The 17,653-nt window shown below is 39.8% G+C and overlaps 1 protein-coding gene across 6 annotated transcripts in view; it reads left to right on the top strand.

Moving 5' to 3' along the window:
• Positions 1-17,653, top strand: part of LOC129869457 (tumor protein 63-like) — a 272,771-nt gene that overhangs the window by 128,487 nt on the left and 126,631 nt on the right. For 4 of the 6 annotated variants that reach the window (XM_055943896.1, XM_055943894.1, XM_055943893.1 and 1 more), the window contains 2 exons: positions 16,068-16,205; positions 16,836-16,971. In XM_055943896.1, the coding sequence (XP_055799871.1) occupies positions 16,126-16,205; positions 16,836-16,971 (216 nt within the window). In that variant the 5' untranslated portion in view covers positions 16,068-16,125. Of the gene's footprint in view, positions 1-16,067; positions 16,206-16,835; positions 16,972-17,026; positions 17,053-17,124; positions 17,134-17,653 lie in introns of those variants that run through there. The other 2 variants (XM_055943898.1, XM_055943900.1) reach the window with 2 other exon arrangements.

Here is a 17,653-nt window from a genome sequence, read left to right as displayed (position 1 = left end):
TGATACTATCCAAAGTAGTGATACTATCCAGAGTAGTGATACTATCAGAGTAGTGATACTATCCAGAGCAGTGATACTATCAGAGTAGCGATACCATCAGTGATAATATCCAGAGCAGTGATACTATCCAGAGTAGTGATACTATCCAGAGTAGTGATACTATCCAGAGAAGTGATACTATCCAGAGAAGTGATACTAACCAGAGTAGTGATACTATCCAGAGTAGTGATACTATCCAGAGTAGTGATACTATCAGTGATACTATCAAAGCAGTGATACTATCCAGAGTAGTGATACTATCCAGAGCAGTGATACTATCCAGAGTAGTGATACTATCCAGAGCAGTGATACTATCAGTGATACTATCAAAGCAGTGATACTATCCAGAGTAGTGATACTATCCAGAGTAGTGATACTATCCAGAGTAGTGATACTATCAGTGATACTATCAAAGCAGTGATACTATCCAGAGTAGTGATACTATCCAGAGTAGTGATACTATCCAGAGTAGTGATACTATCCAGAGTAGTGATACTATCCAGAGTAGTGATACTATCCAGAGTAGTGATACTATCCAGAGTAGTGATACTATCCAGAGTAGTGATACTATCCAGAGTAGTGATACTATCCAGAGTAGTAATACTATCCAGAGTAGTAATACTATCCAGAGCAGTGATACTATCAGTGATACTATCCAGAGCAGTGATACTATCAAGAGTAGTAATACTATCCAGAGCAGTGATACTATCAGTGATACTATCCAGAGTAGTGATACTATCAGCGATACTATCCAGAGCAGTGATACTATCAGTGATACTATCAAAGCAGTGATACTATCCAGAGTAGTGATACTATCCAGAGTAGTGATACTATCCAGAGCAGTGATACTATCAGTGATACTATCCAGAGCAGTGATACTATCAGTGATACTATCCAGAGCAGTGATACTATCAGTGATACTATCCAGAGCAGTGATACTATCCAGAGTAGTAATACTATCCAGAGCAGTGATACTATCAGTGATACTATCCAGACCAGTGATACTATCCAGAGTAGTGATACTATCCAGAGTAGTGATACTATCAGTGATACTATCCAGACCAGTGATACTATCCAGACCAGTGATACTATCCAGAGTAGTGATACTATCCAGAGTAGTGATACTATCAGTAATACTATCCAGAGCAGTGATACTATCAGTGATACTATCCAGACCAGTGATACTATCCAGAGTAGTGATACTATCCAGAGGAGTGATTCTATCAGTGATACTATCAAAGCAGTGATACTATCCAGAGCAGTGATACTATCAGTGATACTATCAAAGCAGTGATACTATCCAGAGTAGTGATACTATCCAGAGTAGTGATACTATCCATAGCAGTGATACTATCCAGAGCAGTGATACTATCCAGAGTAGTGATACTATCCAGAGGAGTGATACTATCCAGAGGAGTGATACTATCAGTGATACTATCAAAGCAGTGATACTATCCAGAGTAGTGATACTATCCAGAGTAGTGAAACTATCCAGAGTAGTGATACTATCCAGAGCAGTGATACTATCCAGACCAGTGATACTATCCAGAGTAGTGATACTATCCAGAGGAGTGATACTATCCAGAGTAGTGATACTATCCAGAGTAGTGATACTATCCAGAGTAGTGATACTAACCAGAGATACTATCCAGAGCAGTGATACTATCCAGAGCAGTGATACTAACCAGTGATACTATCCAGAGGAGTGATACTATACAGAGTAGTGATACTAACCAGAGTAGTGATACTATCCAGAGTAGTGATACTATACAGAGTAGTGATACTATCCAGAGCAGTGATACTATCCAGACCAGTGATACTATCCAGAGTAGTGATACTATCCAGAGGAGTGATACTATCAGTGATACTATCAAAGCAGTGATACTATCCAGAGTAGTGATACTATCCAGAGTAGTGAAACTATCCAGAGTAGTGATACTATCAGTGATACTATCCAGAGTAGTGATACTATCCAGAGCAGTGATACTATCCAGAGTAGTGATACTAACCAGAGATACTATCCAGAGCAGTGATACTATCCAGAGCAGTGAAACTATCCAGAGTAGTGATACTATCAGTGATACTATCCAGAGTAGTGATACTATCCAGAGCAGTGATACTATCCAGACCAGTGATACTATCCAGAGTAGTGATACTATCAGTGATACTATCCAGAGTAGTGATACTATCCAGAGCAGTGATACTATCCAGAGTAGTGATACTATCCAGAGCAGTGATACTATCAGAGCAGTGAAACTATCTAGAGTAGTGATACTATCCAGAGTAGTGATACTATCAGAGTAGTGATACTATCAGAGTAGTGATACTATCGGTGATACTATCCAGAGATACTATCCAGAGTAGTGATACTATCCAGAGATACTATCCAGAGTAGTGATACTATCAGAGCAGTGATACTATCCAGAGTAGTGATACTATCCAGAGTAGTGATACTATCAGAGTAGTGATACTATCCAGAGCAGTGATACTATCAGAGTAGTGATACCATCAGTGATAATATCCAGAGCAGTGATACTATCCAGAGTAGTAATACTATCCAGAGTAGTGATACTATCCAGAGTAGTGATACTATCCAGAGAAGTGATACTAACCAGAGTAGTGATACTATCCAGAGTAGTGATATTATCCAGAGTAGTGATACTATCCAGAGTAGTGATACTATCCAGAGTAGTGATACTATCAGTGATACTATCAAAGCAGTGATACTATCCAGAGTAGTGATACCATCCAGAGTAGTGATACTATCCAGAGTAGTGATACTATCCAGAGTAGTGATACTATCCAGAGTAGTGATACTATCCAGAGTAGTGATACTATCCAGAGTAGTAATACTATCCAGAGTAGTAATACTATCCAGAGCAGTGATACTATCAGTGATACTATCCAGAGCAGTGATACTATCCAGAGTAGTAATACTATCCAGAGCAGTGATACTATCAGTGATACTATCCAGAGCAGTGATACTATCAGTGATACTATCAAAGCAGTGATACTATCCAGAGTAGTGATACTATCCAGAGTAGTGATACTATCCAGAGTAGTGATACTATCAGTGATACTATCCAGAGTAGTGATACTATCAGTGATACTATCCAGAGTAGTGATACTATCCAGAGCAGTGATACTATCCAGAGTAGTAATACTATCCAGAGCAGTGATACTATCAGTGATACTATCCAGAGCAGTGATACTATCAGTGATACTATCAAAGCAGTGATACTATCCAGAGCAGTGTTACTATCAGTGATACTATCCAGAGCAGTGATACTATCCAGAGCAGTGATACTATCAGTGATACTATCCAGAGCAGTGATACTATCCAGAGTAGTAATACTATCCAGAGCGGTGATACTATCAGTGATACTATCAAAGCAGTGATACTATCCAGAGTGGTGATACTATCAGTGATACTATCAAAGCAGTGATACTATCCAGAGTAATGATACTATCCAGAGTAGTGATACTATCCAGAGCAGTGATACTATCCAGAGCAGTGATACTATCCAGAGTAGTGATACTATCCAGAGGAGTGATACTATCAGTGATACTATCAAAGCAGTGATACTATCCAGAGTAGTGATACTATCCAGAGTAGTGAAACTATCCAGAGTAGTGATACTATCCAGAGGAGTGATACTATCAGTGATACTATCAGAGCAGTGATACTATCCAGAGTAGTGATACTAACCAGAGATACTTTCCAGAGCAGTGATACTATCCAGACCAGTGATACTATCCAGAGTAGTGATACTATCCAGACCAGTGATACTATCCAGAGTAGTGATACTATCCAGAGGAGTGATACTATCAGTGATACTATCAGAGCAGTGATACTATCCAGAGTGGTGATACTAACCAGAGATACTTTCCAGAGCAGTGATACTATCCAGACCAGTGATACTATCCAGAGTAGTGATACTAGCCAGAGGAGTGATACTATCAGTGATACTATCAAAGCAGTGATACTATCCAGAGTAGTGATACTATCCAGAGTAGTGAAACTATCCAGAGTAGTGATACTATCCAGAGCAGTGATACTATCCAGACCAGTGATACTATCCAGAGTAGTGATACTATCCAGAGGAGTGATACTATCAGTGATACTATCAAAGCAGTGATACTATCCAGAGTAGTGATACTATCCAGAGTAGTGAAACTATCCAGAGTAGTGATACTATCAGTGATACTATCAAAGCAGTGATACTATCCAGACCAGTGATACTATCCAGAGTAGTGATACTATCCAGACCAGTGATACTATCCAGACCAGTGATACTATCCAGAGTAGTGATACTATCCAGAGGAGTGATACTATCAGTGATACTATCAAAGCAGTGATACTATCCAGAGTAGTGATACTATCCAGAGTAGTGAAAACATCCAGAGTAGTGATACTATCCAGAGCAGTGATACTATCCAGACCAGTGATACTATCCAGAGTAGTGATACTATCCAGATGAGTGATACTATCAGTGATACTATCAGAGCAGTGATACTATCCAGAGTAGTGATACTAACCAGAGATACTATCCAGAGCAGTGATACTATCCAGACCAGTGATACTATCCAGAGTAGTGATACTATCAGTGATACTATCCAGAGTAGTGATACTATCCAGAGCAGTGATACTATCCAGAGTAGTGATACTATCAGTGATACTATCAGAGCTGTGATACTATCAACAGCAGTGATATTATCCAGAGTAGTAATACTAGCCAGAGTAGTGATACTATCAGTGATACTATCCAGAATAGTGATACTATCCAGAGCAGTGATACTATCCAGAGTAGTGATACTATCCAGATGAGTGATACTATCAGTGATACTATCAGAGCAGTGATACTATCCAGAGTAGTGATACTAACCAGAGATACTATCCAGAGCAGTGATACTATCCAGACCAGTGATACTATCCAGAGTAGTGATACTATCAGTGATACTATCCAGAGTAGTGATACTATCCAGAGCAGTGATACTATCCAGAGTAGTGATACTATCAGTGATACTATCAGAGCTGTGATACTATCAACAGCAGTGATATTATCCAGAGTAGTAATACTAGCCAGAGTAGTGATACTATCAGTGATACTATCCAGAATAGTGATACTATCCAGAGCAGTGATACTATCCAGAGCAGTGATACTATCCAGAGCAGTGGTACTATCCAGAGCAGTGGTACTATCCAGAGCAGTGATACTATCCAGAGTAGTGATACTATCCAGAGCAGTGGTACTATCCAGAGTAGTGATACTATCCAGAGCAGTGATACTATCCAGAGTAGTGATACTATCCAGAGTAGTGATACTATCCAGAGGAGTGATACTATCCAGAGTAGTGATACTATCAGTGATACTATCCAGAGCAGTGATACTATCCAGAGTAGTGATACTATCCAGAGTAGTAATACTATCCAGAGCAGTGATACTATCAGTGATACTATCCAGACCAGTGATACTATCCAGAGTAGTGATACTATCCAGAGGAGTGATACTATCAGTGATACAATCAAAGCAGTGATACTATCCAGAGTAGTGATACTATCAGTGATACTATCAAAGCAGTGAAACTATCCAGAGTAGTGATACTATCCAGATTAGTGATACTATCCAGAGCAGTGATACTATCCAGACCAGTGATACTATCCAGAGCAGTGATACTATCAGTGATACTATCCAGAGGAGTGATACTATCCAGAGTAGTAATACTATCAGTGATACTATCCAGAGTAGTGATACTATCAGTGATACTATCCAGAGTAGTGATACTATCCAGAGTAGTGATACTATCAGTGATACTATCAACAGTAGTGATACTATCCAGAGTAGTGATACTATCAGTGATACTATCCAGAGAGGTGATACTATCCAGAGTAGTAATACTAGCCAGAGTAGTGATACTATCAATGATACTATCCAGAGTAGTGATACTATCCAGAGTAGTGATACTATCAGTGATACTATCCAGAGTAGTGATAATATCCAGAGTAGTGATACTATCTAAAGCAGTGATACTATCCAGAGCAGTGATACTATCCAGAGTAGTGATACTATCCAGAGTAGTGATACTAACCAGAGTAGTGATACTATCCAGAGTAGTGATACTATCCAGAGTAGTGATACTATCCAGAGTAGTGATACTATCAGTGATACTATCCAGAGTAGTGATACTATCCAGAGCAGTGATACTATCCAGAGTAGTGATACTATCAGTGATACTATCCAGAGTAGTGATACTAACCAGAGTAGTGATACTATCCAGAGTAGTGATACTATCCAGAGTAGTGATACTATCCAGAGTAGTGATACTATCCAGAGCAGTGATACTATCCAGAGTAGTGATAATATCCAGAGTAGTGATACTATCAGTGATACTATCCAGAGCAGTGATACTAACCAGAGCAGTGATACTATCCAGAGTAGTGATACTATCCAGACCAGTGATACTATCCAGAGCAGTGATACTATCCAGAGCAGTGATACTATCCAGAGCAGTGATACTATCCAGAGTAGTGATACTATCAGTGATACTATCCAGAGTAGTGATACTATCCAGACCAGTGATACTATCCAGAGCAGTGATACTATCCAGAGTAGTGATACTATCAGTGATACTATCCAGAGTAGTGATACTATCAGTGATACTATCCAGAGTAGTGATACTATCAGTGATACTATCCAGAGCAGTGATACTATCCAGAGCAGTGATACTTTACAGAGTAGTGATACTATCAGTGATACTATCCAGAGTAGTGATACTATCCAGACCAGTGATACTATCCAGAGTAGTGATACTATCCAGAGCAGTGGTACTATCAGAGTAGTGATACTATCCAGAGTAGTGATACTATCCAGAGTAGTGATACTATCCAGAGCAGTGATACTATCCAGAGCAGTGATACTATCCAGAGCAGTGATACTATCCAGAGTAGTGATACTATCAGTGATACTATCCAGAGTAGTGATACTATCAGTGATACTATCCAGAGTAGTGATACTATCAGTGATACTATCCAGATCAGTGATACTATCCAGAGTAGTGATACTATCAGTGATACTATCCAGAGTAGTGATACTATCAGTGATACTATCCAGAGTAGTGATACTATCAGTGATACTATCCAGAGTAGTGATACTATCCAGAGCAGTGATACTTTACAGAGTAGTGATACTATCAGTGATACTATCCAGAGTAGTGATAATATCCAGAGTAGTGATACTATCAGTGATACTATCCAGAGCAGTGATACTATCCAGAGCAGTGATACTATCCAGAGTAGTGATACTATCAGTGATACTATCCAGAGTAGTGATACTATCCAGAGCAGAGATACTATCCAGAGTAGTGATACTATCCAGAGCAGTGATACTAACCAGAGTAGTGATACTATTCAGAGTAATGATACTATCCAGAGTAGTGAGACTATCCAGAGCAGAGATACTATCCAGAGTAGTGATACTATCCAGAGTAGTATTACTAGCCAGAGTAGTGATACTATCCAGAGTAGTGATACTATCCAGAGTAGTGATACTATCCAGAGCAGTGATACTATCCAGAGCAGTGATACTATCCAGAGTAGTGATACTATCCAGAGCAGTGATACTATCCAGAGCAGTGATACTATCCAGAGTAGTGATACTAGCCAGAGAAGTGATACTATCCAGAGCAGTGATAGTATCCAGAGTAGTGATACTATCCAGAGCAGTGATACTATCCAGAGCAGTGATACTATCCAGAGCAGTGGTACTATCCAGAGCAGTGGTACTATCAGTGATACTATCCAGAGTAGTGATACTATCAGTGATACTATCCAGAGTAGTGATACTATCCAGAGCATTGATACTATCCAGAGTAGTGATACTATCAGTGATACTATCCAGAGTAGTGATACTATCAGTGATACTATCCAGAGCAGTGATACTATCCAGAGCAGTGATACTTTACAGAGTAGTGATACTATCAGTGATACTATCCAGAGTAGTGATAATATCCAGAGTAGTGATACTATCAGTGATACTATCCAGAGTAGTGATACTATCCAGAGCAGTGATACTATCCAGAGCAGTGATACTATCCAGAGCAGTGATACTATCCAGAGTAGTGATACTTTCAGTGATACTATCCAGAGTAGTGATACTATCCAGACCAGTGATACTATCCAGAGCAGTGATACTATCCAGAGTAGTGATACTATCAGTGATACTATCCAGAGTAGTGATACTATCAGTGATACTATCCAGAGTAGTGATACTATCAGTGATACTATCCAGAGCAGTGATACTATCCAGAGCAGTGATACTATCCAGAGCAGTGATACTTTACAGAGTAGTGATGCTATCAGTGATACTATCCAGAGTAGTGATAATATCCAGAGTAGTGATACTATCAGTGATACTATCCAGAGCAGTGATACTATCCAGAGCAGTGATACTATCCAGAGTAGTGATACTATCAGTGATACTATCCAGAGTAGTGATACTATCAGTGATACTATCCAGAGCAGTGATACTATCCAGAGTAGTGATACTATCCAGAGTAGTGATACTATCCAGAGCAGAGATACTATCCAGAGTAGTGATCCTATCCAGAGCAGTGATACTAACCAGAGTAGTGATACTATCCAGAGTAATGATACTATCCAGAGTAGTGAGACTATCCAGAGCAGAGATACTATCCAGAGTAGTGATACTATCAGTGATACTATCCAGAGCAGTGATACTATCCAGAGCAGTGATACTTTACAGAGTAGTGATACTATCAGTGATACTATCCAGAGCAGTGATACTATCCAGAGCAGTGATACTATCCAGAGCAGTGATACTATCCAGAGTAGTGATACTATCAGTGATACTATCCAGAGTAGTGATAGTATCAGTGATACTATCCAGAGCAGTGATACTATCCAGAGCAGTGATACTTTACAGAGTAGTGATACTATCAGTGATACTATCCAGAGTAGTGATAATATCCAGAGTAGTGAGACTATCAGTGATACTATCCAGAGCAGTGATACTATCCAGAGCAGTGATACAATCCAGAGTAGTGATACTATCAGTGATACTATCCAGAGTAGTGATACTATCAGTGATACTATCCAGAGCAGTGATACTATCCAGAGTAGTGATACTATCCAGAGTAATGATACTATCCAGAGTAGTGAGACTATCCAGAGCAGAGATACTATCCAGAGTAGTGATACTATCCAGAGTAGTGATACTATCCAGAGCAGAGATACTATCCAGAGTAGTGATACTATCCAGAGCAGTGATACTAACCAGAGTAGTGATACTATCCAGAGTAATGATACTATCCAGAGTAGTGAGACTATCCAGAGCAGAGATACTATCCAGAGTAGTGATACTATCCTGAGTAGTGATACTATCCAGAGTAGTGATACTATCAGTGATACTATCCAGAGTAGTGATACTATCCTGAGTAGTGATACTATCCAGAGTAGTGATACTATCCAGAGCAGAGATACTATCCAGAGTAGTGATACTATCCAGAGCAGTGATACTAACCAGAGTAGTGATACTGTCCAGAGTAGTGGTACTATCCAGAGTAGTGATACTATCCAGAGCAGTGGTACTATCAGTGATACTATCAGAGTAGTGGTACTATCCACAGTAGTGATAATATCCAGAGCAGTGATACTATCCAGAGTAGTGATACTATCCAGAGTAGTGATACTATCCAGAGCAGTGATACTATCCAGAGTAGTGATACTATCCAGAGCAGTGATACTATCCAGAGTAGTGATACTATCCAGAGTAGTGATACTATCCAGAGCAGTGATACTATCCAGAGCAGTGATACTATCCAGAGTAGTGATACTATCCAGAGCAGTGATACTATCAGTGATACTATCCAGAGTAGTGATACTATCCAGAGAAGTGATACTATCAACAGCAGTAATACAATCCAGAGTAGTGATACTATCAACAGCAGTGATACAATCCAGAGTAGTGATACTATCCAGAGCAGTGATACTATCCAGAGTAGTGATACTATCAGTGATACTATCCAGAGTAGTGATAATATCAGTGATACTATCCAGAGTAGTGATACTATCAGTGATACTATCCAGAGTAGTGATACTATCAGTGATACTATCAGAGTAGTGATATTATCCAGAGTAGTGATACTATCAGTGATACTATCCAGAGTAGTGATACTATCCAGAGCAGTGATACTATCCAGAGTAGTGATACTATCAGTGATACTTTCCAGAGTAGTGATACTATCCAGAGTAGTGAAACTATCAGTGATACTATCCAGAGTAGTGATACTATCCAGAGCAGTGATACTATCCAGAGTAGTGATACTATCAGTGATACTATCCAGAGTAGTGATACTATCAGTGATACTATCCAGAGTAGTGATACTATCAGTGATACTATCAGAGTAGTGATACTATCCAGAGTAGTGATAATATCAGTGATACAATCAACAGTAGTGATACAATCCAGAGTAGTAATACTATCCAGAGTAGTGATACTATCAGTGATACTATCCAGAGTAGTGATACTATCCAGAGTAGTGATACTATCCAGATTAGTGATACTATCAACAGCAGTGATACAATCCAGAGTAGTAATACTATCCAGAGTAGTGATACTATCAGTGATACTATCCAGAGTAGTGATACTATCCAGAGTAGTGATACTATCAGTGATTCTATCCAGAGTAGTGATACTATCCAGAGTAGTGATACTATCCAGAGTAGTGATACTAGCCAGAGTAGTGATTCTATCCACAGCAGTGATACTATCCAGAGTAGTGATACTATCCAGAGTAGTGATACTATCCAGAGTAGTGATACTATCAGTGATACTTTCCAGAGCAGTGATACTATCCAGAGCAGTGATACTATCCAGAGTAGTGATACTATCCAGAGTAGTGATACTATCAGTGATACTTTCCAGAGCAGTGATACTATCCAGAGCAGTGATACTATCCAGAGCAGTGATACTATCCAGAGTAGTGATACTATCAGTGATACTTTCCAGAGCAGTGATACTATCCAGAGTAGTGATACTATCCAGAGCAGTGGTACTATCAGTGATACTATCAGAGTAGTGGTACTATCCACAGTAGTGATACTATCCAGAGCAGTGATACTATCCAGAGTAGTGATACTATCCAGAGTAGTGATACTATCCAGAGTAGTGATACTATCCAGAGCAGTGATACTATCCAGAGTAGTGATACTATCCAGAGTAGTGATACTATCCAGAGCAGTGATACTATCCAGAGTAGTGATACTATCCAGAGCAGTGATACTATCCAGAGTAGTGATACTATCCAGAGCAGTGATACTATCAGTGATACTATCCAGAGTAGTGATACTATCCAGAGAAGTGATACTATCAACAGCAGTGATACAATCCAGAGTAGTGATACTATCAACAGCAGTGATACAATCCAGAGTAGTGATACTATCCAGAGCAGTGATACTATCCAGAGTAGTGATACTATCAGTGATACTATCCAGAGTAGTGATACTATCAGTGATACTATCCAGAGTAGTGATACTATCAGTGATACTATCAGAGTAGTGATATTATCCAGAGTAGTGATACTATCAGTGATACTATCCAGAGTAGTGATACTATCCAGAGCAGTGATACTATCCAGAGTAGTGATACTATCAGTGATACTTTCCAGAGTAGTGATACTATCCAGAGTAGTGAAACTATCAGTGATACTATCCAGAGTAGTGATACTATCCAGAGCAGTGATACTATCCAGAGTAGTGATACTATCAGTGATACTTTCCAGAGTAGTGATACTATCCAGAGTAGTGAAACTATCAGTGATACTATCCAGAGTAGTGATACTATCCAGAGCAGTGATACTATCCAGAGTAGTGATACTATCAGTGATACTTTCCAGAGCAGTGATACTATCCAGAGCAGTGATACTATCCAGAGCAGTGATACTATCCAGAGTAGTGATACTATCAGTGATACTTTCCAGAGCAGTGATACTATCCAGAGTAGTGATACTATCTAGAGCAGTGGTACTATCAGTGATACTATCAGAGTAGTGGTACTATCCACAGTAGTGATACTATCCAGAGCAGTGATACTATCCAGAGTAGTGATACTATCCAGAGTAGTGATACTATCCAGAGTAGTGATACTATCCAGAGCAGTGATACTATCCAGAGTAGTGATACTATCCAGAGTAGTGATACTATCCAGAGCAGTGATACTATCCAGAGTAGTGATACTATCCAGAGCAGTGATACTATCCAGAGTAGTGATACTATCCAGAGCAGTGATACTATCAGTGATACTATCCAGAGTAGTGATACTATCCAGAGAAGTGATACTATCAACAGCAGTGATACAATCCAGAGTAGTGATACTATCAACAGCAGTGATACAATCCAGAGTAGTGATACTATCCAGAGCAGTGATACTATCCAGAGTAGTGATACTATCAGTGATACTATCCAGAGTAGTGATACTATCAGTGATACTATCCAGAGTAGTGATACTATCAGTGATACTATCAGAGTAGTGATATTATCCAGAGTAGTGATACTATCAGTGATACTATCCAGAGTAGTGATACTATCCAGAGCAGTGATACTATCCAGAGTAGTGATACTATCAGTGATAATTTCCAGAGTAGTGATACTATCCAGAGTAGTGATACTATCAGTGATACTATCAAAGTAGTGATACTATCCAGAGTAGTGATAATATCAGTGATACAATCAACAGTAGTGATACAATCCAGAGTAGTAATACTATCCAGAGTAGTGATACTATCAGTGATACTATCCAGAGTAGTGATACTATCCAGAGTAGTGATACTATCCAGAGTAGTGATACTATCAACAGCAGTGATACAATCCAGAGTAGTAATACTATCCAGAGTAGTGATACTATCAGTGATACTATCCAGAGTAGTGATACTATCCAGAGTAGTGATACTATCAGTGATACTATCCAGAGTAGTGATACTATCCAGAGTAGTGATACTATCCAGAGTAGTGATACTATCCAGAGTAGTGATACTATCCAGAGTAGTGATACTATCAGTGATACTATCCAGAGTAGTGATACTATCCAGAGTAGTGATACTATCCAGAGTAGTGATACTAGCCAGAGTAGTGATTCTATCCACAGCAGTGATACTATCCAGAGCAGTGATACTATCCAGAGTAGTGATACTATCCAGAGTAGTGATACTATCAGTGATACTTTCCAGAGCAGTGATACTATCCAGAGCAGTGATACTATCAGTGATACTATCCAGAGTAGTGATACTATCCAGAGAAGTGATACTATCAACAGCAGTGATACAATCCAGAGTAGTGATACTATCAACAGCAGTGATACAATCCAGAGTAGTGATACTATCCAGAGCAGTGATACTATCCAGAGTAGTGATACTATCAGTGATACTATCCAGAGTAGTGATACTATCAGTGATACTATCCAGAGTAGTGATACTATCAGTGATACTATCAGAGTAGTGATATTATCCAGAGTAGTGATACTATCAGTGATACTATCCAGAGTAGTGATACTATCCAGAGCAGTGATACTATCCAGAGTAGTGATACTATCAGTGATACTTTCCAGAGTAGTGATACTATCCAGAGCAGTGATACTATCCAGAGTAGTGAAACTATCAGTGATACTATCCAGAGTAGTGATACTATCCAGAGCAGTGATACTATCCAGAGTAGTGATACTATCAGTGATACTATCAGTGATACTATCAGTGATACTATCCAGAGTAGTGATACTATCAGTGATACTATCCAGAGTAGTGATACTATCAGTGATACTATCCAGAGTAGTGATACTATCAGTGATACTATCAGAGTAGTGATACTATCCAGAGTAGTGATAATATCAGTGATACAATCAACAGTAGTGATACAATCCAGAGTAGTAATACTATCCAGAGTAGTGATACTATCAGTGATACTATCCAGAGTAGTGATACTATCCAGAGTAGTGATACTATCCAGAGTAGTGATACTATCAACAGCAGTGATACAATCCAGAGTAGTAATACTATCCAGAGTAGTGATACTATCAGTGATACTATCCAGAGTAGTGATACTATCCAGAGTAGTGATACTATCATTGATACTATCCAGAGTAGTGATACTATCCAGAGTAGTGATACTATCCAGAGTAGTGATACTAGCCAGAGTAGTGATTCTATCCACAGCAGTGATACTATCCAGAGCAGTGATACTATCCAGAGTAGTGATACTATCCAGAGTAGTGATACTATCAGTGATACTTTCCAGAGCAGTGATACTATCCAGAGCAGTGATACTATCCAGAGTAGTGATACTATCCAGAGTAGTGATACTATCAGTGATACTTTCCAGAGCAGTGATACTATCCAGAGCAGTGATACTATCCAGAGCAGTGATACTATCCAGAGTAGTGATACTATCAGTGATACTTTCCAGAGCAGTGATACTATCCAGAGTAGTGATACTATCAACAGTAGTGATACTATCCAGAGCAGTGATACTATCAGTGATACTATCCAGAGTAGTGATACTATCCAGAGTAGTGATACTATCCAGAGCAGTGATACTATCCAGAGTAGTGATACTATCCAGAGCAGTGATACTATCCAGAGTAGTGATACTATCCAGAGTAGTGATACTATCAGTGATACTATCCAGAGTAGTGATACTATCCAGAGCAGTGATACTATCCAGAGCAGTGATACTATCCAGAGCAGTGATACTATCCAGAGTAGTGATACTATCCAGAGCAGTGATACTCTCCAGAGTAGTGATACTATCCAGAGTAGTGATACTATCCAGAGTAGTGATACTATCCAGAGCAGTGATACTATCCAGAGTAGTGATACTATCCAGAGCAGTGATACTATCCAGAGCAGTGATACTATCCAGAGTAGTGATACTATCCAGAGCAGTGATACTATCCAGAGTAGTGATACTTTCCAGAGCAGTGATACTATCCAGAGTAGTACCAGATCAATGTGGAGCTATATAGAGGGAGTACCAGATCAATGTGGAGCTATATACAGGAAGTACCAGTACCAGGTCAATGTGGAGCTATATACAGGAAGTACCAGATCAATGTGGAGCTATATACAGGAAGTACCAGATCAATGTGGAGCTATACACAGGAAGTACCAGTACCAGATCAATGTGGAGCTATACACAGGAAGTAGCAGTACCAGATCAATGTGGAGCTATATACAGGAAGTACCAGATCAATGTGGAGCTATATACAGGGAGTACCAGATCAATGTGGAGCTATATACAGGGAGTACCAGATCAATGTGGAGCTATATACAGGAAGTACCAGATCAATGTGGAGCTATATACAGGGAGTACCAGATCAATGTGGAGCTATATACAGGAAGTACCAGATCAATGTGGAGCTATATACAGGGAGTACCAGATCAATGTGGAGCTATATACAGGGAGTACCAGATCAATGTGGAGCTATATACAGGAAGTACCAGATCAATGTGCAGCTATATACAGGGAGTACCAGATCAATATGGAGCTATATACAGGAAGTACCAGATCAATGTGGAGCTATATACAGGAAGTACCAGGTCAATGTGGAGCTATATACAGGAAGTACCAGATCAATGTGGAGCTATATACAGGAAGTACCAGATCAATGTGGAGCTATATACAGGGAGTACCAGATCAATGTGGAGCTATATACGGGAAGTACCAGATCAATGTGGAGCTATATACAGAAAGTACCAGTACCAGATCAATGTGGAGCTATATACAGGGAGTACCAGATCAATGTGGAGCTATATACTGGAAGTACCAGATCATTGTGGAGAGGTACATGAAGGCAGGGTAAAGTGACTAGACATCAGGATAGATAAGGTATTTGAGGTAGATATGTACATGAAGGCAGGGTAAAGTGACTAGGCTCAGGATAGATAATAATAAGGTATTTGAGGTAGATATGTACATGAAGGCAGGGTAACGTGACTGATGCTATTCCTGTCTTTTCCTAAAGGCATAGAGACCCTTCCTCCCGCCTGTCCTGGACAGAGAGTTCCTGCCTGGCCTCCATTATGCCACAGAACCAATCAGGACAGAGCTCTGACATCCTCAGTCAGGATGTGTTCAACCAGCTACTGGAGATGCTAGATCAGTGAGTATATACACACACACACACACGCACACGCACACGCACACGCACACGCACACTCACCACACACACACACACACACACACACACACACACACACACACACACACACACACACACACACACACACACACACACACCTCACCACGCGCTCACACTCACACACACACAAACCTCACCACACACACACACACACCTCACCACGTACTAACACACACACACTCACACACACACACCTCACCACACACACACACACACCTCACCACACACACACACACACACCTCACCACGCACTCACACACACACACACACACACACCTCACCACGCACTCACACGTACACACACCTCACCACACACACACACACACACACACACACACCTCACCACGCACTCACACGTACACGTACACACACACACTATTTCTGGGGTGACTAGTGTAGCAAGACCTTAGAAACAGAAGTTGCCTGATCTCGATCCCAACATTTCAGCTAGGTTTTGTTACACTACTATACCAACTTGACAAAGCCATGGCCTAGTATATTCATTTGGTGTATTATACCGTTAGCCTGTAACAACTATTGTAAATTCTAAAAACCTAGTTCACTCAGTGTTGCCTCGTGTGTGTTTTTCAGGTCAGCGTTCCACTCGTCGCAGCCCATAGAGTTGAACTTCTCAGACAGCCCAGCAGACGGAGACGGACCCGCAGGGAATACCATCCAGATCAGCATGGACTGCATCACCATGCATGAGGGTCAGGAACCACTTTCGGTGAGTACATGTTAACACTAAAGCACCCACATACTGTACAATATTCAGATCACCATGCATGAGGGTCAGGAACCACTTTCGGTGAGTACATGTTAACACTAAAGCACCCACATACTGTACAATATTCAGATCACCATGCACGAGGGACAGGAACCACTTTCGGTGAGTACTGCACTGGGAAATGCTAGTATACAAACAGTATACTATAATACAACTGAGAAATTGTACTATAGATATAGTATTATATAATACAACTGGGAAATGGTACTATACATATAGTATTATATAATACAACTGGGAAATGGTAATATAGATATAGTATTATATAATACAACTGGGAAATGGTACTATACATATAGTATTATATAATACAACTGGGAAATGGTACTATACATATAGTATTATATAATATAATAGCCACATACTGTACAATTTGTTATTCGGATTCACATGAAGGGCAGAAACCATTCTATCACCATCATGTCATTATCACTTTTTATCATAGATCACCCTGCCTAGCCTAACCACTAGAGTACTGCACTGGGGACACAATTCCTACAGCAAAATACATTATACTTAAACAATACCTTTTTTTTTTTTTTTTTACAATACTGTGAGTAGCCTATTGGGAAATGTCACATATGTCACAAAAAATATTTATTTAATAAGACTAGTGAAGATG

The sequence above is a fragment of the Salvelinus fontinalis genome, chromosome 14 (assembly GCF_029448725.1).
Source record: "Salvelinus fontinalis isolate EN_2023a chromosome 14, ASM2944872v1, whole genome shotgun sequence".
Lineage (NCBI taxonomy): Eukaryota > Metazoa > Chordata > Actinopteri > Salmoniformes > Salmonidae > Salvelinus > Salvelinus fontinalis.
This window is presented reverse-complemented; position numbering and strand designations above follow the sequence as displayed.